A 25319-nucleotide genomic window follows, 5' to 3' on the forward strand; every position below is an offset into this window, starting at 1 on the left:
ATTCAGGAGCTTGGCCCCGTGAGCATCATGCTGCTTGTTCTGGGTCAGGCTCAGATCCAGTAACTTCCTTCCACCAGCCCTTGAAACAGACCCAGCAGGTGAGGGGGGTTGCTGGCTGCCTGCGGGGCCCTGCATAGAAGCCCTTGTGGTGCCCGCCCAACCCTGGACGGGGGAGCACAGTGCTGTCCACCCTGGAGGGGCCCTTAAACCTTCCCTGTGCTATGTGCACCCCAACAGATCCTGGGCATCTCCTTAATAAGCCACCTTGGACTTGGAAGCCTACCAAGACCCATCTCCTGCCCTCTGCTGTCTGTAATATTAGAAAATGTAAAGGTTGTTTGTGTGTTAAAGGCCCCTTTCAAAGGAAAATGCTCGGACTTGGGAGGCAGGCCCAGCTGCTTCATTATTTATTTTTATTTACATAGTGAATTCTCTGGCATTTGTACCACCAGCAGCGGTTCCTGCTGGAACCACTCGGGCCAGCCAAGATTTCCAAAACAGAGTTCTATTGTGGAAACAAGCACCAGAGACTTGGTACGCTAGATGGGTTTCCGTGACAGGCTGCAGAGGGGCCCAGGGCACAAGCTGGGGTGTACTGCTTCCACCTCAAAGCCTCGAAGTTGGGCCTGAACACCTCTCTGCAACAGCCCCAAAGCTGGACCCTTCTGGAACCAAACATCCCCAAGTGACATTCGGTAGCCCCCCCCTCTTTGCTGCACTCAGACATGGCCCCTTGTCAGTGGCTTTGCACAGAGGGCGAGGCCCTGTGGCCATGTCCTCCCTGGAGCCATCCAGAATGATCTCAGTTCTGGGTGACAGGTGAACAAATTTGGAGCAGGTCTTGGTCAACTCTGTGGTTCACTCATCCCAGAATGTGTCAAGGGCAAGGGGCCCCACCTGGGCATTGTCAGCAGTTCCTTGTCTGCTCTAAGCATCACCAAGAAGTGCTGGGGATGATGGGTTCACTGCTTTCCCAGGGAGAGCTGCTCTTGGAGTGTGGTCAATTGGCCTTTGAGGCGGGGAGCGGGGGAAGGGGGAAGGTTGTGCAGGTGGAGGCCAGGCCTTCAGGGAGCCCCATGCACCCAGCACTGTTTGTGCACGTGCAGCAGCTTTAGGGCTCTGGCAGAGCCCTCTCTCCCAGCCATACTGAAGGCCTCACCTTTTTCAGGTGTTAACCAGTGAGGTTGGGGAAGATGTGAACATCCAGCAGCTCCTGTCCTCACCTGGGACGTGGAGGGGTCGGGCTCAACAAATTCTCGTCTTGCAGAGCAAGGTGAGTGAGTCATCAGACTTCTCCTGGCCCTGAACGTTAGGTTTTAAATGCCCCAGAAAGACCCACGCTGACCCACATTAGAGACACAGAACCCAAAAAAGGCCTTTAGGTTCTGCAGAGCGCACTTGCAGGGCTGTTGTTTTACATTCTCCCCAACCAGCCTGGTTTTCATTTGTTATTAAGTGAACGAGCATTTATATAACACTACATACCAGGCACTGGTGCTCAACAAATGCCAGAGCCTTTGATTTATTTTACTCCAGGCAGATTTTTTTTCCCTAGTTCATGTAAATTTGCGTGACTGTTGTACTTGTAGGCTTTTTCCAGTTTCGTCCAGATGCCTGTAGGCTTTTGAAGGTTTTAATTACCACCCCCGCAAAAAAAACTTAGCCTGTCTCCCTCTTTACGCTCTAAATATTTTGGAGCATCTCTAGAGGCTAGGAACAGGGGCTCCACAGCCAGACTGCTTGGCTTCAAATCCCAGCCCACCACCCACCAACTGTGTGGCCTTGGGCAAGTTGCTTCGCCTCTCTGTGCCTCAGTTTCCTCCTCTGTGTACTGTGGATAATGACAGTGCCTACCCCACAGGGTTGTTGGGAGGACTGAATGAGTACAGATGTGTAAATTGCTTACCACAGTGCCTGGCATGCAGGAGACACCATCCGAAGGTTAGCTGTACCAAGAAACCAAGAGTCACACAAATAGGTGTGTCGTTTCCACTATTTGCCAAGTGCATCGCCTTCATCCCCAGGTTCCCAGGTGGCTTGTACCCTCAGGGTCTCCTGTGGGATCCCTGAAGCCAACATGAAGGGGGAGAGGTCTCTGAAAAACTGTGGTTAACGACCAGTGTGTGGCCTTGTGGTTCAAGAGACCTGAGTTTGAGTCTGGCCTCAGTCACTGGTCTATAAGTTTGGTGTCTTTGGGCAAACCTCTTCATCTCTCTGTGTCGCAGTCTCCTCACCTGTAAAATGGAAATAATAATGCCTTCCTTGTAGGGTTGTTGTGGGTTAAGTGAAATATCGTCTGGGAAGTGCCCAGCACAGTGCCTGGCCATAATAAACACTCAACACATTAGTTATTATTGTTAGTGTTGTTAAGCTGTGTAAACAAACGGTTAAAAGTAATAGTACTGTGTTCTTTAACGTTTAGATGGAATTACCACACAGTGCCACACGAGGGCACTGAAATGTGCTTTCAAAGCCATGCTGAGGCCCTTTACCAGGGATCCTAGTGAATTTTGCCCCTGGCTCAGGTTTACCCAACTTTGTTCCATCATTTATGTTGTGTTGACATGGAAATCAGGGTTAGAAGGACCCTAGGAGTTATCCACTTTAAACCCAGTGTGATAAAGCCATCGTTCTGTCGGATGACATTCACCTCCCCTGTGCTGAGGGCTTCACCCAGGCCATTTTGGGGTTTCTCGAAGTTGCCTAATCCTAAAAATCACCTGTAGCACTTTTTTTAAAATGCAGATCCCCAAGTTCTTCCCCTGGAGCTCTGACTTGTTGGTATGGAGTGGGCCCCAAGATTTGTCATCCCAAGAAGCATCTTGGGGATTCCCAGGCTCAGACAAGTTCAGGGTACTGAATTCTCATAACAACATTATGCAGCGTGTACTCACAGGCCTCTTCACAGATGAGGGACCTGAGATTCAGAGAAGTTAAGTAATCTGTGCACAGTGACACAGCCAGCGAGGCTTTGAGCTGGTCTCCTGGCTTCCAAACCCTGCCCGCCCTCTGCAGCATCTCCTCCAAGTGGCCAGGAGCCCGCAGCCACCCGAGGAGCCCACCCAGGCTTGGGTGGCCTGTCTGTTAGCTCTTCCTGGTACTGAGACCTGCTATTCTTTCCCTCCCAAGTTCCTGGGGCTACACATCTGCTTCTTGGCCTCAGAGATAGGGTGATTTTTCTCATTTACTTTGAAGTTTCTCTTTTCCAAGCTAAACCTCCCTAGTGTCTCCCCTTGTTTTGCTCAGGATGCCACCGCAGATCCCTCCCATCCCTCCCCCACCCCAGTCCCTCTCCTAGGGACCTCCACGTCCACCTGGAACCATGTTGTCGTCTGTCTAGTGGGGTCTCCTGCCACATCACAGGGCGGCCCCCCTGAGGGTCGAGTCTGACTGCAGACCTGTTGTGGAACCACCCTCAGGTTCGAGAGCTTGAGAAACAGCTGGGACAGACTCGGAGCCGGTCGGTAGAAACAGCCAGTGACAACTTGTCTGTCTATCCCGATCCAAGGAAGCTGTCGGCACAGGAGAAAAATCTGCTGAGGATCCGCAACCTGGAGAGGGAAAAACAGGAAAGCTGGGAGGTAACGTGTGCCTGGAAGGAGGTCAGGGGCGCCTGGGGCCAGGAGACCACGACCACCCCTGTGAGGACTTGGAGGCTCTGGGGTTTGGGGTCACCTCTGTGCATGTTCCTCACGTCCTATCCATCCCCCTTGAGCTGCCTGACTGGTTCCTCACCCAAGGCCCATTTCATGAACGTCGGGTGGCCCCATTCTGGCTGTTTTGGAGATGCTGGACCTGAAACTAGCTCTTGGTGGAATAAGGCACTTCAGTTTGAACCCCAGGCTTGGCGCTGTCCACCGAAGCATGGCTTTTCTCTTTTTGCCTCTCAGGCAGGGATTGAGGGTCCTCGGGACGACACACCCAGCGTTGGCCAGTGGGTTTCCTCTCGTGTCCGAGTCTGGCCCCTGTGTTCTCAGGCTGTCATCCATCTGGGTCATGTCCATCATGTGCTTGGGCTGCCTGATACCCCGGGAGGCCGAGGCTGGGAGTCAGGGGCCCGGCTCCACTGACTTGCTCTGTGACCTCAACAAGTCCCCTCCCAGCTCTGGCCTCACCAGCCAGTGAAAGCGAGGGCTCAGCCGTGGGCCGAGTCCCACTCAGCCCTGCAGCCCGTGACCGCGCCCTCTGGTTACAGAAACTTGCAGCAGAGCGGGATGCCCTCCAGAGAGAGCTCGAAGAGCTGAAAAAGAAGTTTGAGGGCGTGAGGTCCCGGAACAAGGTGCTGTCGAGCGAAGTGAAGACCCTCAGGAGTCAGATGGGGACCCTCGTGGAGAAGGGCCGGCATGACGACGAGCTCATCGATGCCCTCATGGTACAGCCACCTCTGGGACCCCCGCCCCACCCAGAGACCTGTGACCCAGCCCCAGCCCCCCTGGAGCCCTCCCTCGCCCCAAAATGCCACCTGCATAACCCGGGAACTCATTGCCTCCACTGGGCCCATCCCCAAAGCTTGGCCGCAAGTACGGGAGCAGCTCAGAGGCTGCCCGAGGGCCAGTACAGGTTGTGTCATGTGAGGTTGATGCCGGGCACAAGCCACTGCACCTGTGGACCCCAAAGGAGAAAGAAGAGGATGAGGGGGCAGCAGATGGGATTACACCCTGGGATATTTCTCATGGAGGAACGGAAGGGACAACTGAGGGGGGAGCTGGTGCATATCCTTGTCTTTGTGACAGCATACAGCACCCCCGTTTCTGGGCACGTGCGGTGTAGTTTATAATGGTTAGTCACCAAGATAACCCTTAGGGACACATAATCCCATTTCACGGATGGGGAAACCAAGGCTCTAATTGGCTAGATAAGTCATCCAAGGCCACACAACTGAATTCAAACCAGATTTATCTGATCGTAAAACCTCCTTTGATTAACAAAGCCGCACTGCTTTCCTGACCCTAACCTGGCCTTTTCTCTCTGGGGCCTGAGCCACCCCAGGGTTTTGGCCTCTGAATTCCAAGTTGTGCCCACAGGCCCCTGGGGTGGTCATGACTGGCTTGACAGTGGTGCAAGGCGGAACTGACGCTGGCTTAGGCATGCCTTGGTTCATAATAATTCACCAGGCAGGGTGGTGGGCAGGGCACAGAAGACCTGGAATCTGGGCCCCCTCTGTTCATACCTCACTGTGTGACTCTAGGCTAGTTGCATCCCCTCTCTGAGCCTCAGGTCCCAGTTTTTATTTTATTTTATTTTTATAAATTTATTTATTTTATTTATTTATTTTTGGCTGCGTTGGCACTTTGTTGCTGTGCGCGGGCTTTCTTTAGTTGAGGCGAGCGGGGGCTACTCTTCATTGCAGTGCGCGGGCTTCTCATTGCGGTGCCTTCTCTTGTTGCGGAGCACGGGCTCTAGGCACACGGGCTTCAGTAGTTGTGGCACGTGGGCTCAGTAGTTGTAGCTCGCAGGCTCTAGAGCACAGGCTCAGTAGTTGTGGCACACGGGCTTAGTTGCTCCGCAGCATGTGGGATCTTCACAGACCAGGGCTCGAATCCGTGTCCCCTGCATTGGCAGGCGGATTCTGAACCACTGCACCACCAGGGAAGCCTCAGCTCCCAGTTTTTAAATAAGGTGTGGGCTGGATGTCCATTGAGGTCCCTGGAGCCACTATTCTTTGTCACTGAAGGTGCATGGTGAGAGCTGCAAACAAGCCCTAGCCCTGCCATTCACCAGCAGTGTGTCCTGGGCTCTCTGGGCCTCCATTTCCTCCAAAATGATGTGAAGACAACACCCTCACCTGTTCCAGGTCGCCAATATGGTCCTTCCCAGCCCCCCAGGCAGGAAGTCTCCACCCCAGAGGTCTCCTTGGGAGCATCTCCAGGGATGGGGGTCTCCATCAGGTGCTGAAGGATCCGTGGTGAGGGGTCCAGGTACTGCCTTCAAAGGTGGTCTTCCAGCACAGTGGGATAGGGCTTCTTTTTACCCACTGGCTGAGGGGCCACCACCTGAGCTGTTTTCTGTTGTCCTGAGAGCCCCGTGGATGTCCTTCTTAGCCCCGATCTCAGGGAGAAAGAAGTTGAGGACAGGAAAGCCTGGTTGAACCCCCCCTGAGGACAGGCAAGGTGTTCCTCCTGCTTCTCAGGGAAACACTAGCGTCCCACTGTTAGGTTCCCGAGGGAGCAGGGAAGGGGTGGGAGCTGGGGGTGGGAGGAGGCGGTCTTCTCTCGTGTCCTTCTTTACCCAGGGCCATGGCTGACCCTCGCCCACCCTCCCACTTGGCCCCGCAGGACCAGCTGAAGCAGCTACAGGAGATTCTGGGCAGCCTGAGCCTGCAGGAGGAGAAGACACGAGTGTCCCGGCACCACCTGGACCAGCAGCTCAACAATGAGGCCCAGCAGAGCAGCAGCCTCGTGGCCCAGCTGCGGGCCACGGTGGCTGAGCGGGAGGCCAAGGTGCGGCAGCTGGAGGTGGAGATCGGGCAACTCAGTATGCAGGTGAGTAGGGCGCTGGCTCAGCCCAGCATCCATTCCCACGTCCTGGCAAGTCCATCCGGTATCCAGAGAAACCTCAGCCACCTCCACTTCTCCCCACCTGCCTTCACTTGGGCTGTGCCACATCCTACCTGGTCCCACTTTGGCTCCCTGCTTCCATCTGGCTCCCCGGCCCATTGTGCACGCACCTTTCCTCTCGAAGGGACACACCAGATTGTCTCCCTGCTCCACATAAAACCTGTCTGTGGCTCCCCATCACCCTCCGCCTCACTCAAGCCTCAAGGGTTCGGGCTCCTCCCAGCTCACCCTCTCCCTCCCCAGCTGTGGCCTTCATCCTCATGGTCCAAGATGGTGGCCACAGTGCCAGCCTTTACATCCACATTCCAGGCAGTGGGATGGCCGAAGGGAAGCCACGCTCCTTCGTCCAGTTTGCAGGGTGCCATGTGACTAGCTCCTGCTGCCCTCCCTCCTGCATCTTCTCTTCACTCCCCACTTTCCACAACTCTGGTCATGTGGATACCATTTAGCTCCTCCGTGGCCTTGCTTTCTCCCCATTCTGGGCCTGTGCACATGCCTGAAGCACAAACCTTCCCTTTCCTCCCCCTCAGCCTTTAGATCTTATTAGTCAAGAGCTCCTCCAGGAAGTTCCAGGGCTCCCATTCTGGGTTACGTGCCCCTCCTGGGCACTCTCCTAACTCCCTGTACATTCCCAAGCCAAACTTTGGTCACGCTGTGTGATCAATTTCCTGTTTTCTCCCCCAACCTCTCCTTGAGGGGAAAAAGACCATGGTGCCTGGCCCAAGACTGAGCACACAGTAGTTGCTCAGTCAATGCTCGTCTAAGGAGTGAGCTCCTGAAGATATTTTCCCTTGGCAGAGGCCTGGAAGGAACAGCATCTTCACCTCACCGCTGTCCTGGCTCCAGGCACACAAAAGAAGGCTGATTCTCACCTCAGAGGCCACCGGACAGCTGGGGCCAAGCACTACCCACCAGAAAAGCTGGCACACACTGCGAGTTTTCTCAGGATGGGCAGGGCTTGGGGGACATGCCAGGTTGTTTGGGGCTCACACCAACTGGCCCACCGTTGATGGCAGCCTGACCTCCTGCTGGGGGTCCTCCAGTGCTCCTCCTTCAGCCGGCCCCACCAGCCATCCGGAAGAGGGAGGGAAGGGGGAAGGTCTGAGTGTCTCCAGCTGACAAAGGCCAGTGGCCTCAACTCACACCTGGCATTCATCCGTGTGGGTGGGGCTACCTAGAGAGGTGGGCCTGTCCCCATACTTCCCCCTGGGACCTGAATGTGGAACAGCTTCCTGGCCCGGTCACCCTCCTTTGGCCATGAAGCTCCCTTTCTGAAGAGAGGCATTATTAGCTGTCATTATAATGCAAGGGGCGCCTTCACCAAACAGGCCTCGCTTTGCACTCCTGAAAAGAAGCCTCTTTCATTTCCCCTGAAAGCCCCAAAATCAAGCCAAGGCCCCCTCCTGCCTTCTCCAGGCCTCTGAGCCAAAGCCCTGAGAATGGAACCCACATCTGTTCCCTGCAGTATCTTCGGAATAAAGGAGTAGGCGAGGGGTCCAGTGGGCCCGAGGTCAACCCGGCCTCCGCCAAGTTCCCCGAGGACCCGGGCCTGACCAAGTCCCCGGCCTCAGCAGGCGATCACGCTGGCAGGCTTGGATCTTCTCGGTAAGACAAAGTGGGATGGAGGGGTTGGAAAGTGAATATTAATTATTCAGAAGAAAGGATGGGAAGCCACGGGTGCAATTTTATGATGTCTGTGGTGTTGTCCTTCCAAAGTGGCGGGGGGGCTTCCGTCAGCCCTGCATCTGCGTGAAGGAGCCAGTTAGGTCCAGATACTATTACTTCAAGAGCGTTTGGTTGCGGCTCCCTGTAAAATCCTCTCCCAGCTGGCCTCGAATCTCACCTGCTTCTAGGATTCTCAAACACACCTGTGTTGGATTGTTCGAGGCTCTGATGTCCCCTGCTCCTGTCTTGTTTTGAGCAAGCAAGAGTTCTGGAAAGGAGGGCAGCAAATCCACAGGGCTGCTGCAAGGGCCGGTGCTGGTCCCCTCCTCTGGCTCCCCGGTTCCCTGCGGGCCCCTGCTCCCCGCGCAGCTGGGCCCAGCCTGCCTGCCCGTGGTGATGTGCCCATTCCGCCTTCGCACAGCTCCGTGACCAGCCTGGGCCACACACTGGTGGAATCTGCTCTCACATGGCCTTCCCTGCACGGTCCTCACGGGCCCTCACCCAGGTAGGAACCCAGGCCCCACCCCCGGGCCCTCACAGGCCTTCCCATGCTTGACTGCTCAGTCAGTATTGCCATCCCATTACAAGGATGGGAAACCGAGGCCAGGCCAAGTCCAGGGACTCTTCCAAGGTTCCATAAGGACATGGAGGGTCAGGGAGGTCCAGTGCCTTATCCAAGGTGATAGGGCAAGCGGCTTCAGAACTACAGTTTTGGTCTAGTGTTCCTTCCTGCTACCACAGAGTTAACACAAGGAGTCTTCCAGGGCCTGGAGCCCAGCACCTTCCCTTGCCTCCTCTTGCGCATCGAGAGTCCATCTCTAGGGGGAGAATTGCACGTCATATGGGTTCCCACTTTAAGCCACTGATATCCCCTCAGCTCTCTGGCCCCCTCTTGTTGATAGAATCAAGCCTTAGGGCTTCAATGGGCCCTTGTTCTTCCTGCCAGCTCACAGACACAGGGTGGCTTTGTCCTGCCTCGGAGCCCCGTCCCGAGCCCTACCCACTGTCCACTGGAGCCATGCTCCTGCTGTCAGCTGCCGTTCCCACTCCTCGGGCAGGTCAGTTCAGGCTCCGGTCGAGCCTCTGAGGGGCCCTCGTCTCACGTTTGACTTGCTGTGTGGCTCCGGCAAATCGGTCCTCCTTGGGCTGCTATTCCTCAAGAAGTGTTTGGGATACTTCTGGCCTGCCGTTTGGTAGCCCAGGTACCCGTGAGCCAAGGCCACCCCTGCAGATGCCCCATCCAGCAGCCTGGGGTCACAAGGGCACTGGGAGAGAGGGGCCCAACTCTGAGCCTCAAGGGCCCCTGCCACACTCTCCTCACACCACAAGGAAAACAGACAGGCTCTGTCACTCTGACGTGGTTGTCACAGTAGTAGAGGCAAGAAGACGGACAAGATGCCCCCAAGGTCCCTTCCAGGCTTATGTGGCCATGACCTTTGTACTCCACAGGGATACAGGAGCCGACGTGCCCTGGGCTGCCCAGACTGCTGGTTCTTAATCTTGTTTCTTCCACCACACACAAATATTTACTGAACCCGACCGTGTGCGGGCCCTGCCCTCATGGAACTTACAGTGCTCTCCCGCCAGTGACAGGACAGACGTTCACGGGGTGGGAGTGACCCCAGAGAGTGTGGGGTCACTGTCAGGGATGGCATGGCAGCTCTGACGGGGTGCCTGGGAGGCAGGCGGGGCGAGGGTATCAGCTCCTCCCCCAACACGTGAGATCACAGGGGTGACTGGCGTAGGGTTCCCCACTGCGCTGTGCACACGAATCAGCTGAGGATCTGCCAGGTTACATGCAGGTTCTGATTCCTCAGGTCAGATCCTGCAGGAAATGGGATCCTGCAGTTCCAACAAGCTCCCAGGTGATGCCACAGTCGCTGGTTCAAAGACCACGCTGAGCGGCAGGGCCTTAGAGTATATATTTAGGGGCCAGAAAATGGAGAAGCCTGTAGTCCTCAGAGCCCATCTCAACCAACCCCCATTTAGAAGGAGGACTGGGGCCCCGCCCTCCTATGATTCTGGAAGAGCAAGTCAGCATCACCAGGGTCTCCCTGGGAAGGGTGAGGGCAGAGCAGAAAGCAGCTTGGCACTCGCACATGGGCTCTGGGGGCTTGGGGTCGGGGACAGAGCTCACCTTGGGTCCCAACCCCAGCCAGCAGGTAAGGCCCAGTGGTGAGGAGGGAACCGGTGATGGGCTGGATCAGGGCTGGAGAAAACTGACCAAATTACAAAGCAAGTGTCCAGGGTCCAGGAAAGTGGACTGGGCTTAGGGCCATGCCAGGAGATACAGGAGGGCCAGGACAGGCTGACAGGGAGACAGAGGCTGGGCCTACCTGACACTGAGAAGGGCGGTCAGGTCCCAGGCCACACAGGTTCCCAGGGCACCCCCAGGTCCCCAAGAGCCAACTTCCATAGCAGCCAGACTAATTCCAGGCCCCTACAGGGATTGGATGGACAGAGGTGCTGATGAAACTGTAGCCCTGCTGGGGTCTGGCTTTGGAGCCAGCTAAGTGAGGTCTAGAGACTTCAGCAGGGCTGGGAATAGTAAAGTGAGAAGAAGCCAGCGGAAGAGGCCAGGAGGCACTGGACTGGCTTCTTCTCTCTGGCTCCCTCTGAGGACCCCTGAATGTCCTTCCAGCCCCTCCCACCACCACAGGGATAAGCATCTCTTCAGGTAACCCTTAAATGACCTCTGCCCGCACCTTGGTCCCCAGGTTCTCGGACTCCCCAGAACAAAAAGCCTGGCAGACACAGGTGACAGAGTTCAAAGCCCTGTGGCAGGCCGCTGAGGTGGAGCGTGACCGGCTCACCGAGTTTGTCACCGTTCTGCAGAAACGGTAACACCTGGTGCCAGGGATGCACTCTCACGGGCCTAGGTGGGCTGGGGGTGGGCAGCCTGGCCCAAGGGCATCCCTCTTGGACAGAGGCCAGGCCGCGTCCATGACTGGGTCCACCTCACTGGTGAGTCTGGCTCCCACAGTGTTGGCCCCGGGCATTCCCAGCCACATCTCACGTGACCCTCAAGTGCCCCTCAGTCTCGGGGCCCTGTTGTCATACTTGTGGTTTGCCCTGTCCTACGTGCCCCCAGTAGGACAGTTGCATGCAGGTGGCTGTGAGGTGGGCATCTCAAGGGAGGGACTCTCTGGAGTAGGTAAATGAGTCAGATCAACTCACCAATAATGAAGATCTAGGATGAACATGGCACTGTACTCGGTGTCACTGGCGGCTTTGGTGGGAAGAAGTCCCAGGCTAGACTGAGGTCTGGAATTACAAAGAGGAAGAGAGCCGCTGATAGATGGGGAGCTGAGACTTCCCTGGTTGGGGGAGGAAAGTATGTGACCCAAGGCAGTGCACCAGGGGGTTTGGTTTCCTCCAAGGGGTTGTTGACAGATTTCTATTCAGATAAATCAGCGTTCCTCGCTCAAGTGACCCTTTTGGCAAGAACTGTAGGTGCCCAGGCCAACACATGGCCCAACCATGTGACCTCCGCACTGAAAAATATAAAGGACACCACTGAGTGTCTGCCTGAACAGGCCGTGTCACATGTCAGTCAGGGCTCTTTGGTGACAGACAAAAGAAACCAGTTCTGGCTAAGTTAAGGGAAAGGAGAGTGTGGGAAGGTGCTGGCCGACTCCAAGGTACTGCCCTCCTTTGCAGGGCAGAAGAGGAGCCCAAGAAGATCCAGGGACCTTGGTAGCAGGAACCCTTGAGTGGTCTCTCCTGGGCCACTGGAATGATGTAGGCCCAGTGGCTTTCAGTTCTTGTGCCAGTGGGTTCTAGGAGAGAAGGTCTAGCTGGCCTGGGTGGCTCACACGTCCAACCCTGGACACAGGCCAGGCACCCTGATTGGAAGGACCTCCAAGTGCTGACATAATGGAGGAGGGGTGGGAATTCCCTGGCTGTCCAGTGGTTAAGGCTCCGCACTTCCACTGCAGGGGGTGTGGGTTCGATCCCTGGTCGGGGAACTAAGATCCTGCATGCCGTGCAGCGCGGCCAAAAAAAAAAAAAAAAATGAAATGGAGGAGGGGCAGCTTGCCAAAGGGAAAGATGGAGTACAGTCACCAAAGGAGCTGGGGTGCTGGGATGGCCACTCCCTAAGCAGTGAGGAGTGATCAGCTTTGTTTTCTTTTCAGTAGAAAAGAGAGGGTATGAATTTCAGACATGCTCAAGCAAATGAGAAAAAGTAACATTAATTCTTTTTCTGTCATTGAAATATACTGGAGGGCTTCCCTCCATTATATTATGTGGTGCAGTGGTTAAGAATCTGCCTGCTAATGCAGGGGACACGGGTTTGAGCCCTGGTCTGGGAAGATCCCACATGCCGTGGAGCAACTAAGCCCGTGCGCCACAACTACTGAGCCTGTGCTCTAGAGCCCACGAGCCACAACTACTGAAGCTTGTGTGCCTAGAGTCCATGCTCCGCAACAAGAGAAGCCACCGCAATGAGAAGCCCAGGCACCGCAACGAAGAGTAGCCCCCGCTCGTCGCAGCTAGAGAAAGCCCGTGCGCAGCAACGAAGACCCAACACAGCCAAAAATTAAAAATAAATAAATAAAATTATTTTTAAAAAAATAAATAAATAAAATAAATTTTTAAAAATATATATAATGGATAGTACAAGCCTCTAGCCTATCCAATGGAAGAAACATACCCAATTATGACTTTCTCTCCCAATTCCTTTGAGTTTCTTTTTTTTTTAATTTATTTATTTTATTTATTTATTTATTTTGGCTGCGCTGGGTCTTCGCTGCGGTGCAGGGGCTTCTCCAGTTGCGGTGCAGGCTTAGTTGCGGTATGTAGGATCTTAGTTCCCTGACCAGGTATCGAACCCCGGCCCCCTGCATTGGGAGCGCAGAGTCTTAACCACTGGATCACCAGGGAAGTCTCTGCTTTGAGTTACACCTGAGTTTGGGGGCAGTGGATTTGTGCATCAAGGTGACTTGGTTATCTACTGCTGCACCATCCCAAACCCAGTGGTCTCAAACACGATGGTTTATTCTTTCTTACCATTCTGTGGGTGGCCTAGGTAATTCTGCTTCACATCATGCCACCTGGATCACTCACATGCCCTGTTCAGCCAGCTCAGCAGGGGCACCTCCATTCTCCTGTATGTGGCCTCTCTCTCCATGTGGTGCCTCATCTTCCAGGGCCTCTGGGATGAGGGTGGGGCAAGCAAGGCACCTAGGGCACAAAATTAAAGAGACACTCACTCTCAGAGTCATGCGTGTGTGATTCTCTCTCAGCGGATACCCTAGAGCTTTGGGGGAACTGAATTTTACTTAATTTTCATTAGTTTTTATTTGAATAGCTACATGTGGACATGAGGCTGCAGCCACTGTGTTGAACAGCACTACTCCATCATATTCTACCATATTTCATGGTGTGAATATGTTACCATTCATTTGGTCTTTCCCCTGTTGATGGACCTTTAGGTTATTTTAGTCTTTTGCTTTTGCAAATGAGTTTCAAGGAACACGTTTGAACAGGTTGTGTTAGTAGCTGTATACTATGCTGGCATACAGTTTTGTGTTGGTAGTTGCATTCTTTTCAAAACTGTTACCATTCTGTTCCTTCTTGACTCTTCACCAAGGTGGGAAGAACACTTCCTCCAACTCTGCACGTACATATCCAGGCTTCCACTCTGATTTGCATGTGTGTATGTATGTATGTAATCCTTTGCTTGGGTGAGATCTCTTGGGACAGTCCTGGCCTTCTCGCTGAGCCTTCAGTATCACAGAAGTCTGAAATGCCATACCTAACCACAAGAAGGACCTTAGCCCCAGCCTCAGTGAAATTAATCAGATCCTTTAGTGAAATAACCAAATAACAAGTTCTTCAAGGCCCATGAATTCATGACAGGCATATACAGAATAATAATAACAATAATAATAACAAACAGAAAGCAATCACTAACTCCAGGAAAAGCAAGCAAATAAGAAAGAGAATGTAATCATGAGTATACTGCCTGTCTGAATAATCGTCCTAATGTAACCCCCTGTGGTGGACAGGATTTTGTCCTCCGTGCCCTTCACCCCACTCTTGTGCCTGTGAATACTTTATGTTATATGGTAAAAGAGACTTTGCAGATGTAATGATCGTTATGGACCCTGAAATAGGAAGATTATCCTGGATTACCACGTGGGCCCAATCTAATCACTTGAGCCCTTAAAAGCAGAGAAATTTCTCCAACCCGGGCCAGAGAGATGCTTCAGAAGAAGTTAGAGTCAAAGCATGAAAAGGGTATCTGGCTGGCTTTGAAGATGGAGGGGGCCAAGTAGCCTCTAAAAGATGAAAGTCACCCAGCTAACAACCAGCAGGAAACAGGGATTTCAGTCCTTCAGTTGGAATTGAATCCTTCCAACAACTTGGACGAGCCTGGAAGGAGATTCTCCCCTAGAAACTCCAGGTAAGAGCCCAGGTCAGCCAACACCTTGATTTTTGCTTGTGAAACCTGGAGCACAGAAACCAACAGAACCTGCTGAACTTCTGACTTACAGAACCATGGAGCGATAAATCTGTGTTGTTTTAAGCTAAGTTTGTGGTAATTTGTTACAGCAGCAATAGAAAACTAATACACCACCTAACATTAACTGAGCCAAAAAATGGTAATATAACTACATTGGGAGGTGGAGAGGCGATTCTATTTGGCAAGGAGAAAGTACTAAAATAAAACTAAGTTCTCATGTTGCCTGACAGGAAGTCAAAAGATTATATTTAAGACAAAAAAATAGCAGCCTAAGCATCTGTAGAAACAGCTAAAAGCGGTAGAAGTGGTTGCTTCTGGAGAGCAGAAATTGGGAGTGAGGAGGGGTGGGGAGAGGCTGTGTGTTTTTTTGTTTTTGTTTTTGTTTCATTTTAAGCCTTGGAGAGAACGATATGGTTTAAAATGCACATTCCTGTGTTACTGCAATAAAAACCAGGAAGAACGAGTCCCATGCCCGCTGGTGTACGGTGTGCCCACCTCTCTGAGCGCCTGAGCAGGTGGGGTGCCAGGGATTATGGCAGCCTCTGCTCTCTCATCACCAGGGTGGAGGAGAGCAACAGCAAGCTTCTGGAGTCAGAGAGGAAGCTGCAGCAGGAGCGGCACCGCACCGTGCTGCTGGAGCAGCACCTGGAGAAGATGCGCCTGGAGCCTGGGAGGACGTCAGCTTCTCAGAGAGCAGCCCCCAGGAGCAAAACAGGTAGGGCTGAGGTGGGGCCGGCCCGGGGTCACATTGGGCCCACGGCGCTCTGGGGCTCCTGGTTCTGGCTCGGGGGCCGGGGGGAGAAGACACACAGCAGCAGGGGCAGGCAGCGCTCCCCCCTGACGGAGGGGCTGACCACTGCTGCTGACTGGCTCTTCCCTCTTTCCTGAGCTCCTCACCTTTCAAGGGCAGGACCCTAAGGTTGCTTGTGTCACTTATGCTTTCATCCCATTGGCCAGATCCTAATCACATGACCACACCAGCTCCAGAGGACGGTTTAGTTGTCCTAAATCAAAAGGTTAGTTCTACTGCTCTAACACAGTGGTTCTTAAGGTACAGTCTCCAGAAGTGGCAGCATCTTGTGGGGCTGGGGAAGTGAGGGTGTGGGATGCCAGAACCAGAAGCCACGTCTGGGGAGGAAGAACCTTCAGTGTGAAGAGGATGAGCTTGCCTCTCTCCTACATCCCCATCCCAGCCCCTCCAGGCTCGGGAGTAGAGGTGTTGCCCCCCACTTCCCTGCCTCTCAACACCCCAGTACTCCCCCGCCCCCAGCCAAGGACACTCAGGTTTTTTCCCAGTGCAGAGATCAGAACGTTTCAGGAGGACATTCCAGAAGTAGGGCACAGAGCGGGAGTGGTGCCATTCTCCCACCAGCAGGGCCAGGGCTCCAGGGGCCTTCCAGGAGCCGCTGAGTCCAGGCTGGGGAAGGTCCTGAGGGCTTAGCCCTGCTGGGCTTGCAAAAACAGGTCCCTTAGGAATGTAGTGTCTCCAGGCCATGGACCCACCTCCTGCCAAGTGGCCGGGCTCCCAACTAGGGACAGCTAAGCCACAGCAGGAAAAACCACTTTGGTCCTGCCTGGACAGGGCAGGGCAACTGCCTGGGGAGAAAGTGACCACGTGGCTTCTGTCCATGCTGGCCTGTGACATGGGAAGAGCACCGCCCCTCTTGGGGGCATAGCACACCCCTCCACCTGTACAACAGGGAGCCTGATTGTGCAATGTGGTCCCTCATGGCAGTTCCCTGCCAGTGGGGAAGAGAACAATAAACCAGTAAAAGATGGTAGGTCAGATGGAGGCGGGTGCTGTGCCTTACAGGTGAGTAAGGGGACAGGAGGTACAGAGAGCAGCTGTCTTCTACGGGGCGGCCACCCTAACTGATGAGCTGATGTCTGAGCAGGGATGGTGGAAGGGGGTGAGGATGTGGCATAGATACCAGAAGGAAGAAGAAGTGCAAGGGCCCTGAGGTGGGCGCACGGCTTTGAGGCTTGGATGTAGTGAGACTGGATCATGGGGAGGGGAATATGTGGTGAGGTAGGGAAGTCACGAGGTGCTGAGGAGGTGGTCCCATCACACAGGCCTTGAGGGCCAAATGTGTATTCACTGTGGCCTCACAGAGCTCTAGAGGCAAGAACTATTATCCTCACATTACAGGTGAGGAAACCAGCTCAGAGAGGTTGATGGTTTACCTGGGGCCACACAGCAGGAAGTAAAAGCCAGGTCTGCTGATGCCAAGTGATTTTCCCTGCGCCATGCCGCCCCTGAGGGCCTGTTCAGCACAGAGGTTTTCTGATGCTGTGACAGTGCTCGAGTTCCCCACCAGGTGGGCTTTGATTTCTTTTTCTGAGCACTCTTTGTCCCCTGGCCCCAGCCACCGTGGATCCCCTGTGAGTGTGGATGGAGACTGGAGGCAGGGGACCCAGTGGTAAGAGGGCATCAGATGCAGTGACAGCCTAGACTCAGACTCAACCTGCAGGCCAGACCTCAGGCCCAGCTGCCTTCCAGAAACTTACAAAGTGCAAATATGGAGAGAGTAGTGAGAGGAACCACCTCGGTACAAAGCGGGCAGTCAGGGCCTGGAGGAAGGCAGCCCTTGTCCTGCACCTTGAAGGAGGTATAATGTTTCAACAAGTGGAGAAGCAGGAAGTGGACAGCTGGGGGTGGGAGAAGGACGTGTTAACACGGGGCCATGGCCTCATCACAGAAAGTGGCTGCTGCTGCCCCACAGGTGTGCCCACCTCTAACACCAGGCACAACCCAAAGGAGAGTGAGAGGAAGGACCCATCTTCCGCCCAGATCTCCAATGTGCCCGTGGAATCCCAGATGGAGGAGCTGACCACCAGGTGCTCCCTGCCCCGTCTTCCTGAAAGGGTGGTGTTGCCTGGGTGGAGGTGTTTTGATAGGCAGAGGGATCACGTCCCTCCCCCTTTGACTTCTACTTGCCCAGAAGGCTGGTCCTGCTGGGTCCTGGGTTCTAGGCCTGCAATTCAGTAACTGGCCATCAGAGGGCAGAGAAACCCAGCCATAACCCTAAAGAGCCCATGGTCCCAAGAGATGTTTTATCAAGTGTGGGTTACTGAACCCACTTTTCTAATTCAATTAAACCTTTTAAGGTCAAATGCAGTGGTGGGAAAGGGGGAACCTCTATAAATTAGTACTCATGCCTGAGGCAGCCAACATTTGGGGGAACAACAGGGCACCAGGCCCAGTAGCTGTGGCTGGGCCCAGATAGGAATCCCACATGGTATTCCCCCAAGGGTCCCTGAGAGGAGGTCAGAGAGTACCCTGAGTCTGAAGAGCAGCCGAGCTGGCAGCCATCCCCAGGGGCCTCTACACGCATGCACACACACTCACGTGTGCCAGCTCAGCCACGCTGAGCCCTCTTCTCTGTGTGGTCTAGGCTGGCCATCCAGCTGGAGGAGAACGAAATGCTGAAGGCTGCCCTAGGCAGTGCCCTCCAGGGAAAGGAGGAGGACTTCCGAATGTACCATGAGACCCTGGGCCAGGTGAAGGGGGTCTTCCTGCAGGCCCTGCGGCAGCAGAAGGCGGACAAGCGCTAGGATGGCGGCCCAGTGTCAGCCTGGCTGGACGGGGCAGCCTTAGGCCTTGAGAGGACGAGGCTCTATCTGAGGACTCCATCTGCTCCTGCAAGCCAACCTTGGGCAGCCAGCTGGGCCCCTTCTCCTAGAAGAGGCTCTCCAAGGTCAACAAGAGCCAACATCCCATGGCAGGAGGGCAAAGGAGAAGCCCTGGGCACGCTTAGTGATGGCAGGGGAGGAGGCCAGCAGCCCGTCGGCATCAGCAAGAGCTCTGGGATGAGAAGCCGGCTGTGAACGGACAGATGCAGTCCCTTGGGCAGGTGCTTATCCCAGAGCCTAGCGGGGGACCCTGCATGCCCACAGGGCTCCACATGTGCAGGAGAGCCCAGAGGGCTCCAGGCTGGGTGCATCCCCCAGGCCGCCCAGCCCCGCCCCACCTCCCTCACCAGCGCATCCTCACACCCCACTCCTACCTCCATTGCTCTATCTGTGGGCATCCCCACCCTCTACAGACTTGGGGGCACCACGCTCCTAGCCACCTTGTCGGCCCACCCCTTAGGGTTCTTCCTTAGGTGCAGACCCTCAGGCTTGTAATAATAATGATGATTTTCATGATCACCACAGCTCCCAGTGAGTGGGCACCTACTGTGGAAACCTGACCCCATCTAGACCTCTAGCAACCCAGGGGGTTGTCACCCTGTTCTACTGATGGAGAAACTGAGGCTCACAGAAAGACACGGAGCTAATATTTAACGCTGGCCTGCCTGCCTGCAAAAGCCAGGGTCCTCCAGTGGATCCGATTACCCAGGGTGGGCGTGCCAACCCACTGCTGGGCAGCTCTGTCCCCCTGCCAGCTGCTCCAAGAGGCACCTCTTTTTGCTTCCAAAAGGCTGCAGCTGATGGGTGCTGGTGGCAGAGGGCAGAGGTGGGGCCGGCTTGGAGCTCTGGGCAGGGGGATTTTGAGGCAGTGGGTCCAGGCGAAGGCACAGTGTACCTGCCTCACCACAGCACAGGGGTGAACTGGGAGGGCTGCTGCAGGAGAGCCCCCAGACCCCTCTGTGACTGCCGCAGTGTCACCCCTCTCAACTGCAGTTACTGCCATGCGGAGGGGTAGCTCCATGGAGGGTAGCCGCACACCCCGACCCCAGACACCCGGGCCACACCTGTGCACACAGGGGCCCACACAAAGACACAGATGCACACAAATACCTAGACTCAGGAGCATGAATCTTATGTAGACACACATGTACCAGCAGACAGTGCTGACTCCACACTCACAGGCCCTGCCTGGCCATTTCCCTTCACATGGGATCAGAGAAAAACTTCCTTCACAGGAAAACAGGACCCTTTCATCCTGATGGCCTTCACTACACTTGCTGGGGGTCTCTAGACCTGTCACCCCATGCAGGGTCAGGGCTCCGAGTAGGGGGGCCAGCATGGAGTCCCTCCTCAGCCCCATCCCCGAGGAAGGGCTCAAGCAGACAGGGTCCCAGAAGCCCCAGGTAGCTTCCCCCATGGAGGGGGTTCACGGTAGGTATGCCGCATATGTGAGTCACTGCACAAGTGACACAAGTGACCGGTCTTTACGAGCGGGAATGTGCGTCTACATCCACACACACACACGCATACACGTGTGTGTGAGGAGGAGCCAGCTTAGAGCAGGTCTGCTCCATTCCCCCAGCAGAATCCCTCTTCAGGACTCACTGAGTTAAAAGGTGCCAAGTGCTAGTGCAGCGGCTGGCACACAGTAAGCGCTCAATAAACGTCAGCCCACAGTATTACCTCTATTAGTTCCACAAATACTTGTTGAGCAATTACTCTGCCCTAGGCAAGGGGGTGCCAGGTGAGGCAGACTCAGTCCCCGAGCTCCCGGAAGCCCCAGATCAGATGGGGAGACAGATTCCCAGGCCACCATCTACCGAGCCAGCTGGCCATCAAGCAGTCATCGAGTGCCAACTGCATACCAGCCTCTCCAGGCCTGTGAGGGACCCAGAGGCGAATCTGACTTGCTGCTGCGGCCTTCAGGGAGCTGCTTGTCCGGTCAGAGAGGCGTGGGAAATAGAGGGCCGCGACGGGGCGGGATGGGTTGGGGGTATGCAGAGACAGAAAGCCGCATCTCAGAGCCTCCCACCTTTCCTGTTGGCTTCCGGGCTCAATGCCCAGGTCTGGGTGGGGTGAGGGCTGTCTTTCCAGTCTCCCTGAGGTGTGGGTGGGCAAGTCGGGGGAGGGGAAGGCCCAGGAGAAGAAAGGGTTGTCAGAAGGACCAAGGGCTGAGGCCCTGAAGGATCTAACTCAGGTGGGCCAAGCATGGAGCGCGGCAACCTGGTCTGTCCAGGTTAGTGCCTGCGGCCCCTCCTGAGCAGCAGCGCCTGTCCCTGCGGCCCTGAGGAGGACCTCCCAGCCCTCAGGCAGGTGGGCAGCAGGTGGGCTGGACCTGCCTTTCACAGATGGGAACACTGAGGTCCCTACCCGGAGCCACAAGGTGGTGGGAGCGGGAGACAGGTGCCTGGAGAGTGGAGGAACAGCAAGCAATGAGGCCGGGGGTGGAGGCACCTCACGTGAGGACTCTCCCTGGCTGCACCCCAGGCTGCAGGCCCGGGCGCTCAGGTTCCAACACTGACAGGTGAGACCCGGCTGAGCCATGGGTGTGGCTTGGCCACTGTCCCCTTGGGGGCCTTTGGGGCACCACAGCCGAATCGGACGAGGCTGCAGTCTGGCTCAGGCTGATTCAAGCCCCAAACACGTCCCCATGTCCCTGGGCCCTCCCCTGCTCTCAGGAGCCCAGGCCAGGGTGGCCTGCAGCAAGAGGACTCCTCTGGGCCCTCACATCCGGTGGCCAGAACTAGCCTCCCCATCCCCTCCTCCAGCGAGCTCACGGCCACCCCACAAGGAAGTCTCTGCCCGCGCACCCCCTCTCCTGCACACATGCCGTATCTCCTGTAGTCCCTGAGCCTTACACACACACACACACACACACACACACACACACACACATGCCATAAACAACATACCACACACACACACTTTCCCCGACTTTTTACTTTGAGCAACAACAAGAAACAAATGAAAAGGACTTTGAGACTTGAGAGAATTGGCCCCCTGCCCATCTTTCCCAGTAGCCCTTGCTGGTCTTAGCCCAGTCACTTCCTGCCCCTCGTTTTGTGGGCACCAGGCGCCCTCCCCTCACCACCCCTCACTCGGGGGAAGCTGGCCTCAGGCTGTCCAGCCCCAGGTCCAAGGGGCCTCCCTAGCCCTCTACCCGCCTGCCATCCCCACAAGCCAAGCTCCCTACAGACCCCACTGCACGCGGCCCACCTGGTGGACCTCTCCTCCTGCTGTGTGTGAGTGCTGCCTGTCTTGGCCTCTGGAGTGAGGGGTCTCAGCCTCTCTAACAGCCTCTCTTTATGAGCAGTTCAGTGAGCCAGGCCCTGGCCACGGAGTGAGCCGTCGAATCCCCCCAAGGGCCCAGTGAGGTCAGGGCCGGCAGTGTGCCCATTTACAGATGAGTATCTGAGGCTCAGAGAAGTGGGTCGCCAGCAAGGCGGAGCTCAGGCTCAAGTCAGCTGGCTGCACCTGTGCTCTTAACGGTGAAGCCAGACCACCACGTCTGCCTCCCAGAGCCATTCTCTTAGAGCCTCACGAGGGCACCAGCTGGATGGCCGGCTCAGGCTGGTCTCAGCCAGCCCAGGTGTGGGTGAGCTGGGTTCTTGCCCCTGCAGGGCAATCAACTCCAGAAGCTCATGCAGCTGACCCAGTGACTTAATCTAACCTCCTGTTCGTCAGTTTCCTCTTCTATCAACTGGGGAAAATGGTAACAACCACTTCCCTAGAGGTTGTGGTGACATTAAAAAGAGTTAATCCAGGTACAGCCTTAGAACTGTGATTAACTTATTTCTCCTCTAACAACCATTGACTCTACCTCAGGACTCTACACAGGTGCCCCACCTCCTCCAGGAAGCCCTCCGTAATGCCCACAGTCTGGCTCAGGCACACCCCCTCCCCAACGCTGGCCTCCTCTAGCACCCAGGATCCATGACTGCAGCCCGCACGCAGCCCCTCCAGTGCAGTAATCACCGTTCATGCTTCTCAGAGTCAGGGACCCGCCGTGCAGGCCTCCGTGTCACTCTGTGGGGAGTGCGTGCTGAGAGGAAGCTCAGCGCCTCCAGGTATTGTGGGAAGGTGGGGCACTCTCCCTCCCAGGCCTTGCTCAGGCCCTGGAAGTGGCCCTGCTGAGGGTCGGGGTAGGAGAACACTTCTTCCTCCTCTAGTCTCCGCTGAGCCTATGACTGGGCTCAGAGGGTCAGCACGGGCTCCAGGACCTGTCCTGTGACTCCTTATAGTCACACAGCTCCTTCTACCCCCCAGACCCCAGACCCTGCCCCCCATGCACATACATGAACAGGCCCTCACAGACTCTGAGATCCTCATCCTAAAGGACCCCAGAGTGGCTGGATCCCTGGGTGGCACTGGCCTTGGGGAGGTTGTGAGGGACCCTGGCACACTGCCCACCATGGAGCTCCAGGGTCCTGCATCCAACCATGCATCCGTCCAGCCAGCTGGGCTCTGAGGCCACGGTGGGGTGGCCTTCAGGATACCCCTCTGCATCAGGTAGGCTGGGCTGAGGCCTCGGCTGCCCCTTCCCAGAGTGAGGGCCCTGTCCCCCCACTCCTCTCCCCTAGAGGAGTCCTGGTTGCTTAGGAACATTGCTGTCTGCCTCCACCCTGTCGTGGAGAGGATGCCAGCCACTCCAAGGACCCACTCAAGTGACCCTGCCAGCTCCCCTCCACCTGGTCAGCTCCCTATGGGACAGGGCTCGGGTATAGGGCCCACATGTCTCTTGCCAGTTACAATTCCACTAGGCAAGTCAGTCCTCCCCCAGGCACTGATGCCTGGCCAGCCAGGACTCTCTGCATGATGAAATGGACCAGGGCAGGGGGCTAGGTGGGTGTGCCATGGGACAGCCGTTGGGAATTCACATGTAAAGGTGTACGCTGGAATTCATGGAGCTGCACATGAAAGTGTGTGCATGGTATGAGTGTGTGTGTCTGCATGGCGGGGGCAGAGCTCACAAGCCTGGAGAGGCCAGCGGGGGCCACCTGGAAGGCTTCCTGGAAGAGGAGAGTCCTGGCCAGCAGTGAGAAGGAGACACAGGCTCTACGGACCAGGGGAGGCAGGTCGAAGTGAGGTCCAGGTGTCCCTGTCTGAGCCTATGCCAATGGCCACCCCTTCTGCCCCTCCCCAATCCTCCCTGCAGCTCCCTGTGGCCAGCAGCTCTGTAGCACTCAGCTCTGCTCCACTTCGCTCCGCTCCGCTCCAGGAAGGCCACCTCCTCCCTGCCCTCCTCCTCCCCCACCCCTCCTGCTGTCACCACTCACCGTTCACAGCCTCGAGGGGGTGGGGACCCCAGGGCTGGACACACCGCACCAGGGCCCCAGAGCCCAGCTGGTCGGACGGTCGCACGGTCGGACGCAGGACCCCAGAGCCCCGAGGTGGGCAGTGTGCCAGGGTCCCTCACAGCTTCCTCAAGGTCAGTGCCAGCCAGGGATGTAGCCACTACGGGGTCCTTGAGACCTGTAGAGCCCACCCCAGGCCCCTCATCGCAAACCTCAGGCCCCAAAGTGGGCTTTGCTCCAGGTGTACCTCAGGCGGGCAGGCCAGTGGGCAGGGGGCACTCCTCTGTCCACAGGCTGGCCCAGGTCTGGGGGTCTATCAGGAGAGGTCCCAGGCTGGGGGCCAGCCCTGGCCTTGCTCACAGAGGCCTCACAGGGGACACCCGGCACCGGCCATGGGGAGCTAAAATTGGAAAGTGGCGAGTGGGAGGCAGCTGACAAAGCTATTTCGCAGGCTCTTCGCCGTGCTCCGGTTTCAAGCTTCTGCTCCCTTAACCCGATCCTCAGGGCCTCCCTACCCCCACCCGGCCCGTGGGAAGGTGCCTCAGCCCTCAGGCCAGCGGTGTAGAAGTCAGGTCCGGCAGGCCGCTGGTAGGGGCAGGGGCAGCGGACGGTCTTCTCTGATCAGAGACTGCAGGGGGGCTCACTGAGAACACTCAATCCTGTCCCTGGTCCGCTGTGTGACCTTGACAGGTCCCTGCCCCTCTCTGGTCCATGAGCCCTCCATCTGTGTAATGGGGAGAATGCCGACTGTGGCGGCCCAGGAGAGCTGGTTTCGGAATTGGTGAGGGAGATTTAGAGGATCTGGGGCAGGAGAGAGGGCCATGCCAGCCATCTCTTGCTCAGCCCAGCCTGAAAGGATGCCTAGACATGTTCTTCCCTTCAGTTTGGGCCCTGAGTCTGTCACCCATGCAGCCCTTGGGAAGGCCACGGGTCAGGCCGGAGCAGGATAGAGAGGGCACAGGTGCTAGCTTAGGTCCCAGGGATGACCCAGAAGGACTCCTGGGGATGAGCTAGGCCCTGGCAGGAGGGAGTGGCCAGGCTCACCCTGAACCCAATACTGGTCAGCACCTTGGGTAGCGGCCAGCACACTCCCTGGTGTCTGCCTGGCCCAGCCTAGCCCCACACCCACTACCCCAGGGCACCTCTTCAAATAGCACAGCCTCCAGCCGGCATCCAGGGCCTGAATACACAGAGCACTGAGAGAGTGGGCAGGTGTGGCCACGGACACAGGCAGGAACCAGGGACGTGGCAGGCTGAGGCCCAGGGGCTGGTTGGGGTAATGGGGGGTCAATGAGAAGCTATAGGCTGAATGAGAGGGATGGAGGTTTGGTGCTGGGGTAGGACCTGGGGAGGTCATGGGAAGTAAAGGCAGCTCAGGAGGGTATGGAATCAGAGAAAGGGGCCCGGAGGAGGGAGGGTTTTGCCAGGAGTTGAGAGAGACTTACTGAGGGGGGTGGGAACCCTGGGGGCCAGAAATATGATTGAGGTGATGCAGAGGGAGTGTCTCCACAAGAAAGTCATCTGAGACCTTGGAGGAGCAGTTTGAGCAGAGGGTGGGGACCGGTCCACCTGAAAGGTATGGAGGAGTGAATGAAGGTGAAGAAGGCAGGCTGAGAGTGAGACCATGCTTTCAAGAGCCTTCAGTGGGAAGGGCGGGAGCGAGAGTAGCAGCTAGGATGGGGCACCAAATGGCAGGGGGCC

General features: G+C 56.1%; 2 protein-coding genes and 1 long non-coding RNA gene across 8 annotated transcripts in view; 2 read left to right on the plus strand and 1 right to left on the minus strand.

Moving 5' to 3' along the window:
- CCDC13 (coiled-coil domain containing 13) overlaps window positions 1–20003 on the plus strand; it is a 30921-nt gene extending 10918 nt beyond the window's left edge. Inside the window, exons 6-15 of one of the 2 annotated variants that reach the window (XM_082412810.1) lie at window positions 1169–1273; window positions 3420–3581; window positions 4196–4372; window positions 6276–6482; window positions 8023–8162; window positions 8644–8727; window positions 10940–11062; window positions 15252–15406; window positions 17415–17529; window positions 18087–20003. In XM_082412810.1, coding sequence (XP_082268936.1) covers window positions 1169–1273; window positions 3420–3581; window positions 4196–4372; window positions 6276–6482; window positions 8023–8162; window positions 8644–8727; window positions 10940–11062; window positions 15252–15406; window positions 17415–17529; window positions 18087–18246 — 1428 coding nt within the window. In that variant the 3' untranslated portion in view covers window positions 18247–20003. Of the gene's footprint in view, window positions 1–1168; window positions 1274–3419; window positions 3582–4195; window positions 4373–6275; window positions 6483–7355; window positions 7998–8022; window positions 8163–8643; window positions 8728–10939; window positions 11063–15251; window positions 15407–17414; window positions 17530–18086 lie in introns of those variants that run through there. The other variant, XM_082412809.1, reaches the window with a different exon arrangement.
- LOC309637795 overlaps window positions 1–25319 on the minus strand; it is a 27925-nt gene continuing 2606 nt past the window's right edge. Inside the window, exons 2-5 of one of the 2 annotated variants that reach the window (XR_014250803.1) lie at window positions 13233–13406; window positions 11400–11486; window positions 1907–3551; window positions 1–79 (exon numbers count right to left, since the gene is read on the minus strand). This is a non-coding gene — a long non-coding RNA (uncharacterized lncRNA). Of the gene's footprint in view, window positions 80–1309; window positions 3552–11399; window positions 11487–13232; window positions 13407–25319 lie in introns of those variants that run through there. The other variant, XR_014250804.1, reaches the window with a different exon arrangement.
- HHATL (hedgehog acyltransferase like) overlaps window positions 23605–25319 on the plus strand; it is a 9161-nt gene continuing 7446 nt past the window's right edge. For 2 of the 4 annotated variants that reach the window (XM_082412917.1, XM_082412920.1), the window contains exon 1: window positions 23605–23752. The gene's annotated coding sequence lies outside the window, so the exon portion shown is untranslated. Of the gene's footprint in view, window positions 23753–25067; window positions 25195–25319 lie in introns of those variants that run through there. The other 2 variants (XM_082412919.1, XM_082412918.1) reach the window with 2 other exon arrangements.

The sequence above is a fragment of the Balaenoptera physalus genome (assembly GCF_965194825.1).
Source record: "Balaenoptera physalus genome assembly, chromosome: 11".
Lineage (NCBI taxonomy): Eukaryota > Metazoa > Chordata > Mammalia > Artiodactyla > Balaenopteridae > Balaenoptera > Balaenoptera physalus.